The sequence below is a fragment of the Mustelus asterias genome, chromosome 7, assembly GCF_964213995.1.
Source record: "Mustelus asterias chromosome 7, sMusAst1.hap1.1, whole genome shotgun sequence".
Classification (NCBI taxonomy): Eukaryota; Metazoa; Chordata; class Chondrichthyes; order Carcharhiniformes; family Triakidae; genus Mustelus; species Mustelus asterias.
Window position 1 is genome coordinate 74282202 of NC_135807.1, and position 19330 is coordinate 74301531.

The 19330-nt window shown below is 41.1% G+C and overlaps 1 protein-coding gene across 2 annotated transcripts in view; it reads right to left on the bottom strand.

The window, feature by feature from the left end:
* Nucleotides 1-4970: 4970 nt before the first annotated feature.
* Nucleotides 4971-19330, bottom strand: part of mybl1 (v-myb avian myeloblastosis viral oncogene homolog-like 1) — a 75058-nt gene continuing 60698 nt past the window's right edge. For both annotated transcript variants that reach the window (XM_078216280.1, XM_078216279.1), the window contains one exon: nt 4971-8053. In XM_078216280.1, coding sequence (XP_078072406.1) covers nt 7928-8053 — 126 coding nt within the window. In that variant the 3' untranslated portion in view covers nt 4971-7927. The remainder of the gene's footprint in view (nt 8054-19330) is intronic.

The following is a 19330-nucleotide window of genomic DNA, read 5'->3' on the forward strand; positions in this document are numbered from 1 at the left end:
CTCACTTAGACTATCTATATCTCTTTGCAGACTTTCAGCGTCCTCTGCACACTTTGCTCTGTCACTCATCTTAGTGTCATCTGTGAATTTTGACACACTATACTTGGTCCCCAATTCCAAATCATCTATGTATCATCTATATTGAGCAGACTAGGATAAGTAAGTTCTGCGATAGAGGGCCATGGTATTAGCATGGATAGACAATTGGTTGACTGGTAGAAGGCACAGAGTGGGGATAAAGGGGTCTTTTTCAGGATGGCAGCCAGTAACTAATGGAGTTCTGCAGGGGTCAGTGTTGGGACTACACCTTTTCACACTATACACAAATGATCTAGATGAAGGAACTGAGAGCATTGTGGCTAAGTTTGCAGATGGCACAAAGATAGTCAGAGGGACAGGTAGTATTGAAGAGGCGGGAAGGTTGCAGAAGGACTTGGACAGGTTAGGAGAGTGAGCACAGAAGTGACAGATGGAACACAACATGGGAAAGTTTGAGATTATGCACTTTGGTAGGAAGAATAGAGGTGTAGACTATTTTCTAAATGGGGAGAGAATTCAGAAATCGGAAGCACAAAGGGACTTGGGAGAATTAGTTCAAATTCTCTTAAGGTTAACTTGCAGATTGATTTGGTAGTTAGGAAAGCAAATGCAATGTTAGCATTCATTTCACGAGGACTAGAATACAAAAGTATTCTGAGGCTTTATAAGGCTCTGGTGAGACCACATTTAGAAAATTACAAGCGATTTTGGGCCCCGTATCTAAGGAAAGATGTGTTGGCCTTGGAGAGGGTCCAGAGGAGGTTCATGAAAATGATCCTAGGAATGAAAAGCTTGACGTATGAGGAGCATCTGAGGGCTCTGGGTCTGTACTCGATGGAATATAGAAGCATGAGGGGGGGAATCTCATTGAAACTTACAGAATAATGAAAGGCCCGGATAAAATGGACATAGAGAAGTTGTTTCCATTAGTAGGAAAGACTAGGACCCGAGGGCACAGCCTCAGAGTTAAGAAATGGCCCTTTAGAACTGAGATGAGGAGAGATTTCTTTAGCCAGAGCATGGTGAACCTATGGAATTTATTGCCACAGAAGGCTGTGGAGACCAGGTCATTGAGTGCATTTAAAACAGAGATAGATAGGTTCTTGATTGGTAGATGGATCAATTGTTATGGGGAAAAAGCAGGAGAATGGGGTTGAGAAACTTATCAGCCATGATTGAATGGCAGAACAGACTCGACAGGCCAAATGGCCTAATTCTGCTCCTATATCTTATTGTCTTATCCCCCTCCAAAATCAGGCAAGTCCTTAAAATGTCTAAAGCATCATTAAATGCTCAAGATAAAAAATATCTTAGAATCTCCAGTGGCATTGATCACAGTAAATTGCTGGACACTGTGTTGTTGATTATGTAACTGTTTTTTCTTGCTATTGCCTTACCCATAAGTATTTGTCTCTATTGTCTGCAGCACATCAGAACTGTTACATACAATCCCATCTGATGTGCTGTCACACTATCCAACCCTGTCCGGTTCTGTTTGCTGCTTTATGTTGTTTATTCCTTTGTATATTTTACTCCCAAGTTATATTCAGTTCACCTTTTGTTTTCTTCTCTTTCCTCCTCACCTTTCTCTTCTCCCTTTCCCCTTCAGAGTTTCTCTTAGATATCTCATCACCATTCTTGCCTTTTGGCTCATTCTAAATGTCACCCATATTTCTCATATGTTGAGTCCCTTGAATTTGTGTCATGCAGTTCATAATTAGTTCTGTTGTTACAGACAAGTAACTTTACAAATTTGTAATGAGATAAATAACTGGTTAATTTGTTTTAAGGGTGGTGGTTAAGGACCCAGTTCTTTGAATAGTCATCTGTTTAATTTCTTATGCAAAAGGCAGCACCTCTGGCAATGCTGTGCTTCCCTGGTGTCATTCTGTTATGTGCTCAAATTCATTGCAATGTTGGACTCATAGAACATATTATCGACTTAGTCCCCAGGACCAGAGGTCTCACACGGCAGTGTACAGAGAATCTGAACAAATCATGAACTCTAGATTAACTGACAAAGTTTGCCAGGTCCCTTGAGATGAGTAAAACTCCCAGAAGTGACAGTTTACTGACCAAGTTGAATTCTGTGGCATTGTATGTGTCCAAACATGCTGGAAGGGAGTATAGTTTTGGCCAGCAGCATGTCTGAATCATTACCCTAATTTACAAATGAAAGGGGAGGGAAGAAATCAGAAATTGGAGATCCATTTCGCTGCTAAACATAGACCACAAAATTCTGCCCACGGTCATCAACAGTTGAGTCAAGTCTGATCTAGAGGCTGTGATGCATCCTGACTAGAACTGCACAGTAGCCGATCGGAAGATCTGTTAGGTGATCATAATTCTTAAAGTAATATGAGATTGGGGGGGGGGGGGGGGGGGGGGGGGGGGGGGGGGGGGGGAATGGACACCTGCGTCATCAGCTTAGACCTGGAGTTTTTGATTTGATTTGTCACATGTATTAGGATACAGTGAAAAGTATTGTTTGCGCACTATACAGACAAAACATACCGTTCATAGAGTACATAGGGGAGGAGAGGGTGCAGAATATAGTGTTCCAGTCAAGCTCGGGTGTAGAGAAAGATCAGCTTTATACATGGAAGGTCTGATGACTGCAGGGATGAAGCTGTTCTTGAGTCAGTTGGTATGTGATCTCAGACTTTTGTATCTTTTTCCTGACACAGAGCATATCCAGAGTGCGTGGGGTCCTTGATTATGCTGGCTGCTTTTCCAAGGCAGCGGGAAGTGTAGACAGAATCAATGGATGGGAGGCTGGTTTGGGTGATGGATTGAGCCTTCGCACACCTCGATGATAGTTGTGCTCTCCAAAATGGAGTTTTGGGAGAGAATCAGCAATTGGATCCAACTGCTCTATACAAACTGCAGCAGCAGTTTCGATCAATGGGTGGGAATTGGAAAGTTTTTGATCAAACCTGGAGTCAAACAGAGCTATCCTCACTCCCGTCTTGTTTGTGAGCTGTATCAAATCTTTAGCTGAGTCTATGAGGAAGAATGTAGAGCTAATAGGGATAAGAATCCCAGGCATTGGAGGCACTCAGGTCAAAGCCTCCCTTATGACATTACTAAGTTCTGCTCATTTATGCTGTTGGTTCACAGACCGAAGAATATTTGCAACAGGTTCAAATAGGCCTTGTAAGCTGAAGTAAATTGCAGCAAAAGCAAGGCTATATTCTTTGGGAACTGGGCCGACTAATCCTTTGTCTGCTTTGATGCCAGATCAGACAACCTGAAGATGCTGGGGATATGGTTTGGAGGGGCTGGAGTATATGCCAAAAACAGGAAGGAATGTACATACATGGAACAGAACAGGGCGCGTGAAAACAACAGTTCCTCTTCATTACAGATAGGAAACTAGTAATTAGATGTAAGGTGCTCCATGTTGCTCTATATGGCACAAGTCTGGTCCATACCCTACTCCTGCATTCACCCAAGCCAGCTTCTGCTTTATCTGGAGATTAAAAATTGACCTTTGCTGCAGGGTCACAATATTCAAATCTTTGGACAAAGTGGGGTAAGAAAACATACGCAATGTTATTCTTACACTAATGGTCACCTGTGTGTGTGCGGGGCTGCATCAAGCTGCCTGTAGATTCTTGGTATACAAACATCAAGTCTATGTGCTGAAGTTCTATCTGTCCCTGCTGTTGCAGAGAATGGGTCAGGCCACATTGCCACAAAATACCCAAATCAGTTGGATACTGCGGCATCAACTGTCCCTTGAAAAACACCTTTGACAACAAATCCATCATGCTGAGATTGTGCACATAATGTCCTTGAAGCCCTGCAGGCAAAGGAGATAGTGGATACTAGCGGATGGTTCCTTGAGCATATGGTCTAAGCTATTTGGCAGAAAGCCTTAATGCCAGAACTTTCAAACAAGCACCAAGATGTAGCTTAATTGGTGTGTTTTCTGCACAGCAAGTCTAAGAGCTGAAGATGTGCAAAAACTTGTAGTCGTTGCCAGAAAGGATCAATAGGAAAAGGTCATTGTCTAAGGCCCTCCCACATTAGTACACAGGGGGACTGGAAGCAGTGTAAACCCCCTGACTGTATGCACCAGAGAATGGTTGACAATAAACATAAAATGTACATTGTAAATATTATCTATAATGGCATGTGCACCAAAATAAAATTTTATATTGCACTTGATGTAATGTACCTTTTACATATTTTATGAGTAAGTATTCTTTAGACAAAGAATAGACCATTTGATTTCCTCCCTATCCTGAAGGCATCAAGACCAGTTGTACCATTAAATCCCTAGTGAAGGAGGCTATTCACCCTATCGAATCTGCACCGACTCTATGGAAGAGCATCTTACCCAGCGTCAACCACTCTCCTCCCCTCTCCACGCTCCCCGTGCATTAACCATGTCCAACTCATCTAACCTATCCATATTTGGACATTAAGGGGCAATTTAACATAGCCAATCTACTGAACTATACCTGCCAAAAATCAAGAAATTCACCACAGACCAGGCAATGAACCTGGAACTTCTTAGTTTGTAGTGAATTGGCACATGTGGGTTTTCAAATTCTTTAATAGAAAAAAGTGAAACTCAGTTAGCCCATCTTGCAATCTATTTCCTACATCTTTTTTGGTTTACAGTACCACACTAGGTTGTTACTTGGGCTGCAAGGAAGAACTTAAGTCCAGTGTGATGAAATTTCCCATGCATGTTAAAACACTCATGCCCTGTTGAATAATTTGAGTAGTTTGGAATCAATGATGTGTGACTAGCAGAAGGTGAAGCCTGCATTGTGTGACTAGTGAAGCATGATGTTAGGACAGTGGGCTCAGACACCAACTCAATTTCTAATTAATTTTGTTTGTCTGATTTTAGCTATTTTTCACTTTTACTTTTCTTTTCAGATAAAACTTTTAAAAAAGGTACACAACTACATGATAGCACACAGCAATTTATTTTGACAACATACATATGCTCTACATGGACAGTTGGTGCACCATTTTTTGATCCTGGCAAAGGACATGCACCAGTCTAATAAAAGGTGACAACAGATCACTGCAGAAGCTTAATCCATTTGGCAGTATAATGGCATAGCTAAATAACCTTTCTGTATTTATGCAGCATCTGCGAATAATGCAAGACTGATAATCAAAACTGGTGTTACGCAAATCTGGAGAGACTACGCAATCGGAGCAACTGCAGGATTTATCTAACTGCTACATGTATGACATTCAAAACTTCAACCCTGCAGAAACAAAACCACCTAAAATAAAAAAAACAAAAACACAACCTTCAAAAAGTGTCCAATTAAAATGTGCTTAGCCAACACAGCATGCAAGATAGAACCATCACACATAAAATAGCTGTTAAATGTTACAGAATCACTGTTTCCATCATACAAACTATGTACATTCTATACACAGTGCATCAGATGCTCCCTTTTCCATCTCTCAGTAGCAGCAAGCATAATCCTGCTATTGTCCATAGCAGTACAACTCAGGAGAGGAAAGAGTGTCTAAATATTTTATAGCTATTTAATAACTATGTACTATTTTGTTTTTTTACATGTCAGTGCTACATCTCCATGCACACATTTGTACTCTGCAGATCCATATAACTAAAACTCTTCTACAAAAAAAAATGCATACATAAATTTCTTTAAAATAAAAGTGCAAATATCTTCAGTTCAGGAAAGTTGAAGCTAATGTTTTACCTAGGCATGGGACCAAAGGTTCATTTTAAATCTGGGAAATTGGTTTTTAACATTCAATGAGATCAAACAAGTTGTTCCTTTCTTCTGAGATACATTTTAAGATTAGACGGCTTGGTTTTAAACTTATATCATAAAGTAAACAAACTTAATTTTTTTTAAAAAATCAATACTGATCTTGAGGATATGTTTATTCCCTCCGATTTGCTGCAATATGCTGATACCATGAATGGCATTGAAGAAACTTCAGTGTTATGAAGATGACACGTCATTGTAGTTACATGAACTGCAATAAGGTGAGGCAATATGAAAAATGCACTAAAGATTTAACCCAAAAGATTAAAAATGGCTAATTAGGTTTGTACAACGGAAATATGCAGAAGATAAGCAAAATCAAATTAATCTGATAGAGTTTAAAAGATTGCTGAAGTTGTAGCGCAATATATATAATTTCTTTACTGCTTTAAAGTTGCTGAAAAGATTCCCTCTCACCATTAAATATATAATGTAATGATAATAATATCATTATGCCATGAAAAGGATACCAATCAGGTGTGATGTAATGAAAACAAAAATAGACGAACATCTTCTGGACTTCTACCTCCTCCCAAAACTGCAACCTTTTTTCACCAAAAGTAGATTGCAATTGGTGGAGTTAATGCTTTTTGTATTAAAGAGAACATCTTTGTTTACAGTACATTTATGGAAGCATATATTTTGTGAAAAACTGGTTAATTATGAATTGCAATCTTAAGGTGCAACTCACTAATAATGGACCTGCATGCAATATCTTGCTAAAAAGAATAAACAGCAGACTAGATCAACAGCAGCATTTAATGTCCTTTGGTTGTTCAGTCAGTTTTCAATTTAACAAGGCAGCATTTGTGCACATCCATTATTGGTGAAACATTTAAGTGCAGAGTATGAATGATATTGCAATTGTGACTATAGATTGGAAAGTGGAATGGTACTAACTCATCTATACTTACAAAGGCAGGATATGCTACTGTAAGAAGCTTAAGAAGGAAGTTTGTGCGCAGTTCATGTTTTTTCTTCACCCACCTCCTCTGCTAGGAGGTATGGTGAGAAGTGGTTGGGGGTAGGGGGGTGGCGGCAGCGGCGGAAAGCAGTGCAAGAGCAGTTTCAAGCAGGAGCTTTAATCAGCAGTTATTTTATGCAAAGGTAGATTAGGAAAGTTTTCTCCCTTCTGCCCATGCTTTGGATCCAAGAACTCAAGGGAATAAGGAGACAACTGAAAGTGAATACAAATCCCTGCCCCCCCAATTAACCAATCCACTTCAATGGTTATATCTCAAGATATTTGCATTTGTTAAGTATCTAAATATGAAGAAAATGCATGTTAACAGATGTGCATATTTTGCAATGTGTAACCAGCAGTAATCATTTCTTATAAACAGGAATCAACAGCGAGTCCCTGGGTGCGCGATCCATACACATAAATACTATTAAGCTGAAAATAATTTAAGAAAATGTACCCTTTCCTCTCAATTAACAACTTTTCCTTGCTTCTACATACAATACATTCAAGATGCTATCTCACGTTTCAGAGACTTGCGTTAAATACTGGAAAAAAAATCTTCATCCTGTCTACTTACATTATAAAAACACTTGGTTTTAAGCTTCACTTACATTTATTTGATCATATATTAACATATGTTCAAAATAAAGGATACCATACAATAGGGAATTCTCTTGGTTTTGCCAATTGCCAAATATCCGATATTAGTTGGTTTAATTTTATGCTTGATTACAAGCAACAAATCTTAATTGGTCACGGTTCATTCAGAATTTGGGTCAGTTGCAAAAATATAACTACATGACAATTACCCATTATATGACATTATATCCATCAATAGCATTTAGTCTGTTCTTTTTACAGCATATTCAAGACAAAAGAGTGCAACTCAAGACAGTACTTTTCTCCACCTTTACATCCATTGTGTTTCATTTGGCTTTAAATATAAGCACATATTACATTTAGCAAAAGCAGCTTCATTTTAGTTTTGGTTAGGTTTTTTTGTACATGTCAGAATTTTTAAACAGACTCTAACCTCTTCATAGAAATCACACCTAGGTGGGTTAGGAGTTAAGTTTATGATAAAAGACTTCAGCTCAAAATCTGAATCAGTTTTAGTGTAGATTGATAGGGTTTCCTCAGTGGCGAGTTATAGGATCAGACTCCTGCTTGTGTTGCTGCCATTATATGCATTCAGGTACCTCCGAGCCTGTTCAGTCATTATTAGCTGATCTTCTGTCTTCCCACAAGCTACTGCTTCCCATTCACTGCTCATCTGTGTGTTATACAAAACAAAATGAATCATACATAAGAAAAAGACATCCTCCAAATTTCTCTAAAACGATCCCTGAGATTTGTGGCAACTTAAAAAGCAACCAGAGTAGTTAGTTATCCATTAATTCATTGAATTCATTAATTCTTCCTATTACCATCTTACAGCTTTTTAAAACCCTCCATTCAAATATCTCATCTCCAGAAGCTGCCACTCAAAGAGCTGGCAATGTCAGCTAGCCAATTACATTCTTGTGCAATAAGGAGACGTTATCTAGCTACAATTATGCAATGTGCTGTCGCTATCTTTTCATTTTCAGTGGAACCACTTCCTCCCATGATCAGATCCTACATACCTTGCATTGGGAACAGAATCAGGCCCAATATCTACTTATATGGTTACAGTAGTGTATTGATTATGTTAATGAGATTTGAATCCCAAGGCCTGGACTAATCATTCAGAGACCACAAATTTAAATCCCACCATGAGTGTTTTAAGATTTAAATTTGAAAGAAAAATGACTTGCATTTTTCCATGGTGCATTTTAAAAAAAATCACAAAGCACTTGATAGCAATGAAGTACTTCTAAAATTTAGTGAGGGCTGTAACGTGGGTAACACAGCAGCTAATTTGCGGACGGCAAACTCTCACAAACGGCAATAGGATAATGACTAAATAATCTATTTTTGTGATCAAGCTCGAGTGGAACTTGAATCTGAAACTTTGTGACTCAGAGGTGAGAGCACTTGCGACTGAGCCACAACTGTGGAGACCAAGCTCCGATTTTACCCTTATTTGCTAGTTGGTTCTCTTGCTTTGTGCTCTCCTCTTAATTTATTACATCTTCTCTGTTTTGAAAAGGATTTTGTTATTAAACCTCATTGGTGATAGTATCTACATCCTGATAGGAAATCTTTTAGTCCTGAATATATCCCATAAAAAATGAGTTCTTTATCATGCAAATATAAGCTTTGTACCATTACTAGTTGCCTGTTCTCCCCTTGGTATAGCACTTCTAGCAATACAACCTGCTCATTTCCCAACAAAAATGAACAAGTGAGCTTCATTGCCAATTGTACCAACAATTGGTGCATTTGGAAACAGCTAATGCATCCAAAATGCTCCAAGCTACTCCACAAGGAGGACAAAGGATATCCCTTTGGTAAAATGTGACTCCCAGTAGATGGTGGAAAGCTTAGCTTTGGTCCCTTGCTCATCAAATATAGTTCTGTAAAAACTTTTAACACGAACACTTGTAGCAGATATCTCTATCCTATAAACATTTAAACTCCAGAACATTCTAGACTTTGCAACCAATATGTATTGGGTCCTGGGCACAAATCTACTCTCTCGAGGTGATTTCCATTTATTTGCTAGGTTTAAACTTTGCTGTGACCTCCAACATCACCAGAGCTTCCTACCAAGACCACTCTTCTGTTAGACTGCCTGTATTTCAGCACAAGGCTTGCTTCTGCGGACTGAACTAGCTTCGATCATTCCTGCTGGTTCCTATATTGCTCAATATTTTACTCCCATATTGAACAATCCCTTCATTGATATCCACTTGCTTCCCTTGTCTGTAGGTTTTTGATCTGCTCCACTTGTCCTTCAGAGAGTGCCATCACCCTAGCTGGATTGACTCAAGTTTCTGCCACTGCTCCTGATTTGTGCACCCCCTTATCTTCTCTACACATATTTTAGACTAGCTATCTCATCCAAGCTGATCTTCAGGATTTGCCTTTTCACATTTCCCTGAATTTACTGTTCATAGATAGGTTTCAATTCCACTGTTATGCCAGATCTACTGCCGCACACTCAGCTCATCTCCAATTTTCTTTGCCTGTCCAAAAGCCCTTAGACATTGTGCTGCCTCCCAAACGTTTGCCCATTCAGATCAATGTCCAGCAATGCTGAAGAAGGGACAGAAACCGGATTGGAAGAATGCAAAGGTACAAGTGGCGTCCTTTGTAACCATAGTGTATTATCCCTCCTCAACCTCAGCAGGTTTAAACAGAGTCACCACACCATTCCACCTTCAACACTTCTCCATTACTCAGCTCAGTCTTGATTGCTCTTGTTTAGTTCTGCTCTAGCCGAAAGCATCTCAAGCAACAACTTAATTTCCTACCTTTGCATCATTATCTTTAGACTCCCACAAGGGTCTATCCTTAGCACTTGGGTCGACAAACCGGCCATTGGCAATATTATATGGAAATGTGGGGTCAGCTCCCACATGTATATTGATGATACCCAGTTCCATTTCTACACCACATTTCCTGATTCTTCCAGCACCCATGCTGTCCCTAACCAACATCAGTCTTTGACCAAAGTATTGGTTATCCCTCTTAATATCTTCTTCTTTGGTTCAGCATTCATTTATCCTCATGTGAAGTTGACTACTGCTATATGTACATTTTTGGTTTTCGGAAGACAAGAAGCTTCAAAGTCAGCATTGAAGATGACTTTTAATATCAAATACATAAAAATATTACACTACTTGGTATTATGCCAACCTCTAGTGTTGGGAAGCCAGTCTACAGGATTGAATGCATTGCAAGAAAAAGCTTCAATGGACATTAGATAAGTTGCCTAAAGTTACTTTTGAAAATCCTGAAACCATATGCTCCAGATCCTCTCAGGATGTCCCCTTTGATGGATTGGCAGCATGAGATAATATTGACTGGTTTAGCCTTACAGTCACAATGGAGGAGGACATCCTGGATCTGGCCAGTCACCAGAGGGCTAGATTGGTTGGCAGAGAAGAGGCAGGAGTTAGTGCTGGCAGTGGTCTAATCTGCAGGGACAGGGAACGGATGGATGTGCGCACAGAGTAATGGGTAGCGATTACATCTGCTCCAAGCATCGTGTATCACACTCACTGACAGTCGAGGGAGTTGGGACTGGCTTTTACTGTCAGCTCCTGTACAAAAAACATGTACTGAGATACACTGAATTCAAAAACAAACTATATGTTAATTCTTATCTTGTTATTGTGAGTGTCTTTGCAGTCCGTCTGTGTCTAGAGAAAACAGGTTTTGCAGCTGTTATCAAAACTGGTTTTGTTTGCTGTGTACTTTTCAGGAATGCAGTCAATTTTCAGTGAACCCAGCATGCCTTCTGAGTTTTAAAATGTAGTCAAGTTTAACAGTCAATTTTTTAAGCTTAGCAGAGTTAGTTACATAGGCAGAAATATCGTCAAATGATGTATTTGCAAAAATGAAGTCTTTGCATAGACTGAAGCAAACAGGGCTAAGCATACATAGGATCCCTCAGTCTAGGACATTACCCTGAGGAATCCGTGCTGTGATGGCCTGGAGGCGAGATGATTGACCTGCAACCACCACAACCATCTTCCTCTGAGCCAGATATGACTCCAACCAGCGGAGAGTTTTCCCCAATTCCCATTGTCTCCAGTTTTGCTAGGGCTCCTTGATGCCATACTTGGTTAATTGCTGCCTTGATGTCAAGGGCAGTCACTCGCACGTCACCTCTGGCATTCAGCTCCTTCATCCATGTTTGAAACAAGGCTGTAACAAGGTAAGGAGCTGAATAATTCTGGCAGAACCCAAACTGAGCACCTGTGAGCAGGTGATCACCAAGTAAATGCCACTTGATAGCACTGCCGATGATTTAGAGTAGACCGATGGGTGCGGTAATTGGCCAGCTTGAATTTGTCCTGATTCTTGTGTACAGGACGTACCTGGACAATTTTCAACTGGTAGATGCCAGTGTTGTAGATGCACTGGAACAGCTTAGCTAGGGGCACGGCAAGATTTGGTGCACAAGGCTTCAGGACTATTGCTGGAATATTGTCAGGGCTCATAGCCTTTGCAGTATCCAGTGCCTTCAGCCATTTTTTGATATCACGGAGTGAATCGAATTGGCTGAAGACTGACATCTGTGATGCCGGTGGGCTCCAGAGGAAGCTGAGATCATCCACTTGGCACTTCTGGCTGAATATTGTTGAAAATGCTTTAGCCTCATCTTTTGCACAGATGTGCTGCGCTCCTTCATCATTTAAGGATGGGGATATTTGCGGAGCCTCCTCCTCCAGTAAGTTGTTTACTGATCCACCACTATTCACGACTAGATGTGGACTAATCTCTGATTATTAGTCCAGCAACAACACCACTAAACAATCCAATTAAAACCAATGGTAATTTTCAAATGCAAAACAATGGCAAAATCAAATTCCCCACAGGAGTTTTTGGGTATATCCACGGAATGGTTGGATGGACGAGGAAGAAGTGGAGTTGCGTGCGGATCGATGAATGTGCAATAGACTGGCTAGTGGTTTTGATAAAGGAGTAAGAAGTCTAACAACACCAGGTTAAAGTCCAACAGGTTTATTTGGTAGCAAACGCCAGCTGGACTAACTTGGTGTTGTTAGACTTCTTACTGTGTTTACCCCAGTCCAACACCAGCATCTCCACATTTTGATAAAGGACACAGCTTACCAGTATGGAACACGTTCAGACCCCATTTAAGCAATGCGATGATGTGCAAAGGAATAACACTCAAATTGCAGTTATATTGGGGATCTAACATCTGTCGTTCAACCTTTGGATGTGTGTCTCAACGAGCCATTGAGAAAACACGTTCATGCCAAATAAAATGGGTGGATGCTTGACAGAGAAAAAAACCTTCAGAAAGAGTGGAAATATGCATGCTGTCCAGTTTGCTGTTTTGTGCGGTTTTGTCATCAAATCATGAGATGCTATTAATGCAAGATTATCAGATTGTTAAAAAAAGTAGAATATCAAATTTAGTGGATGGCAAGAAAGATGATTTGTTGTGGCATAACAATTCTGAAACAAAGCACATCAGATCCAGAGTTGGATCCTTATGATTATGCCACAGCCAAAGTAACTCAGAATGAATTCAATGAACTCGTCATCAAATGGTTAAGACAACGTATTTGACGGTTTTTAACTATTGTGGGTTGAATTAATTCACTGTTATGTTTTTCACATTTCAAAATGGCAACCAACTGCAGTATCACCTATGGTTTACATTTTATACTGGTGTACAAGTCAACATAAGTTTGGAAGGATTTTGAGGCTTCAAAGGCAGATTTATAGGCCGCAATCTATGGTACCTTCTCAGTGCTCTTCCTCATCGTTGAGATGTAGTCAACTATTGTATTCTTTGAACTGTTACTTGGCAGCCTGAGGGATTGGCATTGACCTCAGAGAAAGAGAACAGGAACTGAGGGTGAATCATACCATCCTTACTCCACACCCAATACAAGCTCAGATATTGACCTCAGTGGATTTGTGCGAGTTGGCTGAGATGGTTGCACCAACTGGTTTTAAGCACTGGACAATAGTCACACCAGCTGCCGGAGCCATTGATAGTCCAGGCCTTTGATTCTCGGGGGAGTGTGGGAGACCAGGAAGATGCTGAGCCCAGGCAAATGAGGAGCCTCTGTAGTTGTCTGTGAGACAACAGATGTTGAATATCCAAAGGGAGGTGCATGAAATTCTAGAGGGCATACACACCTCAGGTACAGACAGCGAAGGAGTCCATCCAGGCCACATGTGCTGCAAACACACACTCACATTTGAACATGCAACTTCCATCATCGAGACCGGCGACTCTCAGGCAAGAGCCAGAACTAAAGCTCAATTAGGGATTTCTGGTTATGCATCCAGTCCTACAAACCCACATACTGTCAATGATCTCAGCCATGCAGAGTCCCTATTATTCGCTGGTAAACAGGGAGGGTTATTGGTACCTCATGGTGACAGAGGAGCTGACTGCATCTAGCAGTGCGCTTCTGGTGATGAAAGCAGCTCCCTTGTCCTTCTACCAGTGACACCAGCACTTCAGGATGCCACAGTGATAGAAGAGACCGTCACTCTCCTCATGTGAGCAGAGCACGCCCACCAAGGTCATCTATGCCAATAGGACACCATGTACTATAGCCTGCCTCCAACATCACTGGCAACAGTGGAGTAACACCCTGGTGCAACATCTGTCAATTAACAAAATAATTCACTGTAGACCCAAAAGGACTAAATATGGGTGTTCACTGGGTGAGTAAAGCTGAGAGTTGTATGGTTCATCTGGTCTTTATTTGACACATTCTGTGGTTGTCTCCTGTTTATATAAGATCTAGAGACTACCTTAAATTGAAAAGGGTTGCAATGCCATCTCACCTTCAAATGAAAATCAGATGCCCTTCTAAGAGATGTTAATAGAAACAAGCCTTTCAGATGTCCTCAGCATGTGCTTAATAGGGCTCAGCAGAAGTCAGATGGCACGTCCATACTGCTGGTTGGGAAAGGCTTGCATAACCCCAGCTGAAATCAGTGCCTCTCCCTAACAGAGTCTCTGGTGGCCACCAGGTGTGCTACCATGGTGATGTGTCACCTTATGTTCTTCCTCGAAGTCATTGTTGAACCTAACACAGAGCTGCCAACTTTCTAACTCCCACTGCCATTTAACGTTTACTTGCGTGTTGATTGGCAGTGGGCGGGACCTCTGCCCGTCCTTGGAAGATTTGCCAACAGCCCTTGAACCCAACCAGGCAGAATGCTGCAATGGACAGAAGTGATGCAGCAGCCCTCTGCCCGAGTCCTGGGACTTTCAAAAAGATAAGTCTCAGGGGTGGGAAGGGTGGTGTCATGGGCCGAGCGGGACGGGACAACTCTGATGAGCCTTCAGAGTAAGGAAAACCTCCCTCTCACCAAAGATGGGGAAAAATGCAAATGTCACTTTCCCATCCTGCCTGCACCCATCAACCTAAACATTGAGGCTGGGAGGGTATCTGGGAAGAATCCCATCCATTCAGTTTGATGCAGCCCTCCCCCAGCTCAGAACCCACCTTGGGGAAGGGGTGTGGGGGGTATAATTCTACTCAAGATTTCCACTCTTCTAAAAATGTGCCAATCACTAATTTGAAATAGTGGTGGACTGAAGATTACAAGATGTTGCAAAGATCCCTGCTGATCCTTGAAAGGACCCTGAGGCATAGAACTTTAGAGCTGCCATTACTTTTAGTGCCGCAGGTGCTGAAATGCCACCCACACAGTTGGAACTTATCTCCCCAGAAACCATGTTACAGATGGATGTCATCACCTAAATGGAGACACGTAGTTTTCTGTGACACTGACACTTGGTCTTATGGAAGGAATTAGAATGATGCCTGTACACCCTTCCTTCAAGGTAGTGTTTTCTCCTTCTGCGTACTTCCCAAAGTTCACTTCACTGAGCTCCTGGGCCTTCAAAGTTACCACGAAGCTCATAATGCTGGCAGGGTGGTTGTCCAGCCAGCAGCCCTCCTCTCCCCCTTCCTTCACTCAAATTACAGGAGCCTCCACTGGAATGGACTATTCCCATGACACCATTGGCTTATTTTGCTGCAGCCTGCCCAGTAATTGCCCTTCCATGGTTCATGACCCACTTATTGAGTTAGTCTCTCACAGTTGATCATTTCATTGGTGTAACAGGAAACTTGTCAGTGAAATTGTTTTACTTTGTGGACTTCTACAGATTAGCTGCAGCACTTTAAGGTGCTGGCTTTTATCTGCCCTAAAGCCCTTTGGAGCACCCACCAAGACTCCCAGCTAGTTGTGCAGCCCCTGCAACAACCATTAAATCACTTGAGCTATGCAAAATGCCAGGGAATTGGTAATTTAATTGTCTCAATTATGCGATAATTGGCCTGAGATGGAAGGAGTGAGGGCTTCTGACTTTTGGACCTGCTTACCTTCCATAATAGAAGAATCAGGCTAATCTGACATCATTATACCCACATTTATGTGGATTGCAAGGGACGTCTGTCTGCTTCTCAAACACAAAATTCTGTCTGCTGTGCACATTGGGCTCAAATAGCCAGAATTGAAGGTATTTAGGATATATGGGAAGACACATGATCAAATTGTAGTTTCTCCAAAAAGGTTTAAACCAAAAACACTATTCTGATTTTTGCCCAAGTGAAAAAAGATAGACTACAAGAGGAGTTCATTAACCAAATTAATAAATAGCAAGTGACATGGCTGAAGTAGCATGCCTTGCCTGAAGTTGAAATTTCTTAACTCAAGAATATAATCAGATTCTTCCAGTTGTCTTGTTTGATTACTTCTGTGAAACATGTATAATGTTAAATGAAGGAATTCTTTTCCTGTAATGCATACAGACTTTCAGGGACCAATGCCACAGCTTACCAGTATAGAAGTTTCAAACCATATAGCTTTTGAAGTATTTTGCTGCTTTATCTCAGACAAGATAACATTTCTGCTCTGTGTACTTGTGGTGATGATGTCCGATTTTTCAGGTAAAAGTGTCCTCAGTAATGAGCTGGTCAACAGGCTCTCAGACTGTAAAAGAGGCAACTTATTTCCCCCATTCTTTCCTAATGAAAAGGGCATATAAGCAAGCAACTTCTAAACTTACCCAATGATTCATGCCAAAGACCAGTGGACATGCAAGACGAATCTAGATTGACTCACCTGTAATTTTTCCCCTCCCTGTGAAAAGTGGCCTCAAAAGTGCAAAATTTTAAAAAATGCATCTTTTGACTAGAACAATATTTACTTTGATAATTTTATGATTTGCCACTTTTTTCTCATTCTCTCCTAAAGGTACTGACTCTTGTTAGGCGCCAAAAGGTCAGACACACAAATCCAGCAAGAGTCATCAATAGCAAATCAGGAAAACCAGCTTATCTGATTTTGCCCTCCCCTTATATGCAGGAAGACTAGACTACATGAATGCTCTGTCAGTGCATATTGAACTTCTTTCAAAGAAGAGTACAACTACATTTATGTTGCACAAACTATAATTCTTCCCAATTTACGTGAACAACCCTTATATTGCTGTTTTCTTTTACTTCTGTATCACAAATCTTGCAAACAAATTTAACTGTTAATGCCAGCCAAATCCATCTTTTCATCCTTGCCACAGCACAAACTTAAGTCACAAATCCTCTTCAGCCTCCTCAATTGCTTGTCTTCAAAATGATCAAAAACACCATCTTTTTCCAATGATCCTATTCTGTTGTCCAGCTCAGTGGAACTGCCCTTCCAATCTTGGATGAGCCACAATTTCATCCAGTAAAAATCTCCCCCTCCACTTAAGCTCAATTCTTTGGCTAAGTATTTGGTCATCTTTTCCTAACGTCTTTTAATTCCTGTTCAATTTTGTTTGAGACATTCTTTATAGTGGTGGGACAGTTTCAACATTAAAGACACCAAATAAATGCTACATATTGTTCTTGTAACTTGAATGACTTATTCCAATAGGTTTTTTTGCCTTTTGCGGGAAAAGGTAGTATATGTAAACAAAGTAACCTCCAATGCAAAAAAAACTCAATGAAGAGTGTCACTAATCTTGCAGTGGTTAGCATTGCTGCCTCACAGCTCCGGTGACCTGGGTTTGATTCCCGGCTTGGGTCCCTGCCTGTGTAGAGTTTGCACGTCCTCCCCGTGTCTACGTGGGTTTCCTCCGGATGCTCCGGTTTCCTCCCACAATCCAAAGATGTGTGGGTTAGGTGCCTTGGTCATGCTAAACTGCCCTTTAGTGTCCCGGGATGCTAGGTTAGAGGGATTGGCGGGGTAAGTGTGGGGTTATGGGGATGGGGCCTCGGTGGGATTGTTGTCGGTGCAGACTCGATGGGCCAAATAGCCGCCTTCTGCACTGTAGGGTTTCTATTGCTTTTCATAGTACACAAGGATGCAAAATTTCATCAATCCTCCTGAAGAAATTGCATTTTCTAAACTCAACACATATTATAATGAGATGTATAAATGCATACATCCTTTCCAAGAACAAAAATGATCATATCTATGGTGGACAATCCACCTATCTTCATTCAATTGTTTTATACAAATGGAAGTATGTTTCACTGGTATGAACCAGACAAGAAGAGTGCCAAAATACTGACTCTGAGCTGACATCTTACGGCAATCATTCCTGAACAAACTTATAAACTGCTTCAAAGAGCTTTGAAATGAACTGTTCACATGCAAGAGAACAACCATTCAACTTACAAATCCTCACTGAATAATACAAAAGTTAAAGATTTATGTGCAATCATGTGATGATTCCCTTTAGTGGAAGTGTAATAACTCCACAGAGGCAAAAGTCCCGTCACCAAGTTACTTTATTTACACCATTCCTCTGTACACAGCCAGCTCTCCAGTTCCCTGCTGAATGCAGGCTGGGAGTCTGACACATCTGCTTTAAATAGGGAGCATGAGGCTCCCTGATTTAACCATCAACTAGGACTCATCAGGTATTTCTTTCGATACCAATCAAGTAAACAAACTCAAATTAACTTAGGGACAAAGTAAAAGGGGCGGCTCCCCAAAAGGAAGGGGGGAACAGCCCGAACCAAAAACAAAGTCGAAAGGAAACTTAAAACGTCAAACCAAAAGGTGATTATCGGGGTCGATAATACACCCCAGCCCCTGCGGTGCCCAGCGGTCGAGGACTCATCAGGTACTTCTTTCTGGGTACCATCAAATTAGACAAAATTAAATTAACTTAGCAAGACTCATCAGGTACTTCTTTTTGGTAGGGAAGACTCATCAGGTATTTCTTTTCATACCAAACAAAAAAACTAACTCAAATTAACTTAGGGCTTCATACTCTAGCAAGCCAACCTCATTAGCCTGGCTGAAGTCATTACAGGAAGAAACTGGAGGGGACCGATAAAACTGAAGCATTGCAATTCCTCTGTAAAGAGCAAAACCTGATGATTTTAAAAAATGCATTAATGGAATGTGGACATCACTGACTAGGGACCATCATTTATTGCTAATCTCAATTGCCCTGGAGAAGGTGGTGGTGATCCGTCTTCTTGAACCCTTGTAGTCCATGTGGTGTATACACCCACAGTGCTGTTAGGGAAGAAATTCCAGGATTATGACCCAGTGACAGTGAAGGAACAACAATATAGTTCCAAGTCAGGACAGTGTGTGGCTTGGAGGACAACCTGAAGGTGATGGTGTTTCCATGCATTTGCTGCCCTTGTCCTCCGAGATGGTAGAGGTCATAGATTTGGAAGATGCTGTTGAAGAAGCCTTGGTGAGTTGCTGCACTGCATCTTGTTGATGGTATGCGGGTGAATGCTTAAGGTGATGGATGGGGTGTCGATCAAGCGGGTTGCTTTGTTGTATATGGTGTCGAGTTTCTTGAATGTTGTTGGAGCTGCACTCACCCAGGCAAGTGGAGACTATTTCATAATTTTTGGCAGCAATTAATGAGCAAGAGCCAAGAATGCCATGTAGAGTTGGCAAAAAAAAGCAATACATCAAGTACCTCAGTTCTCCT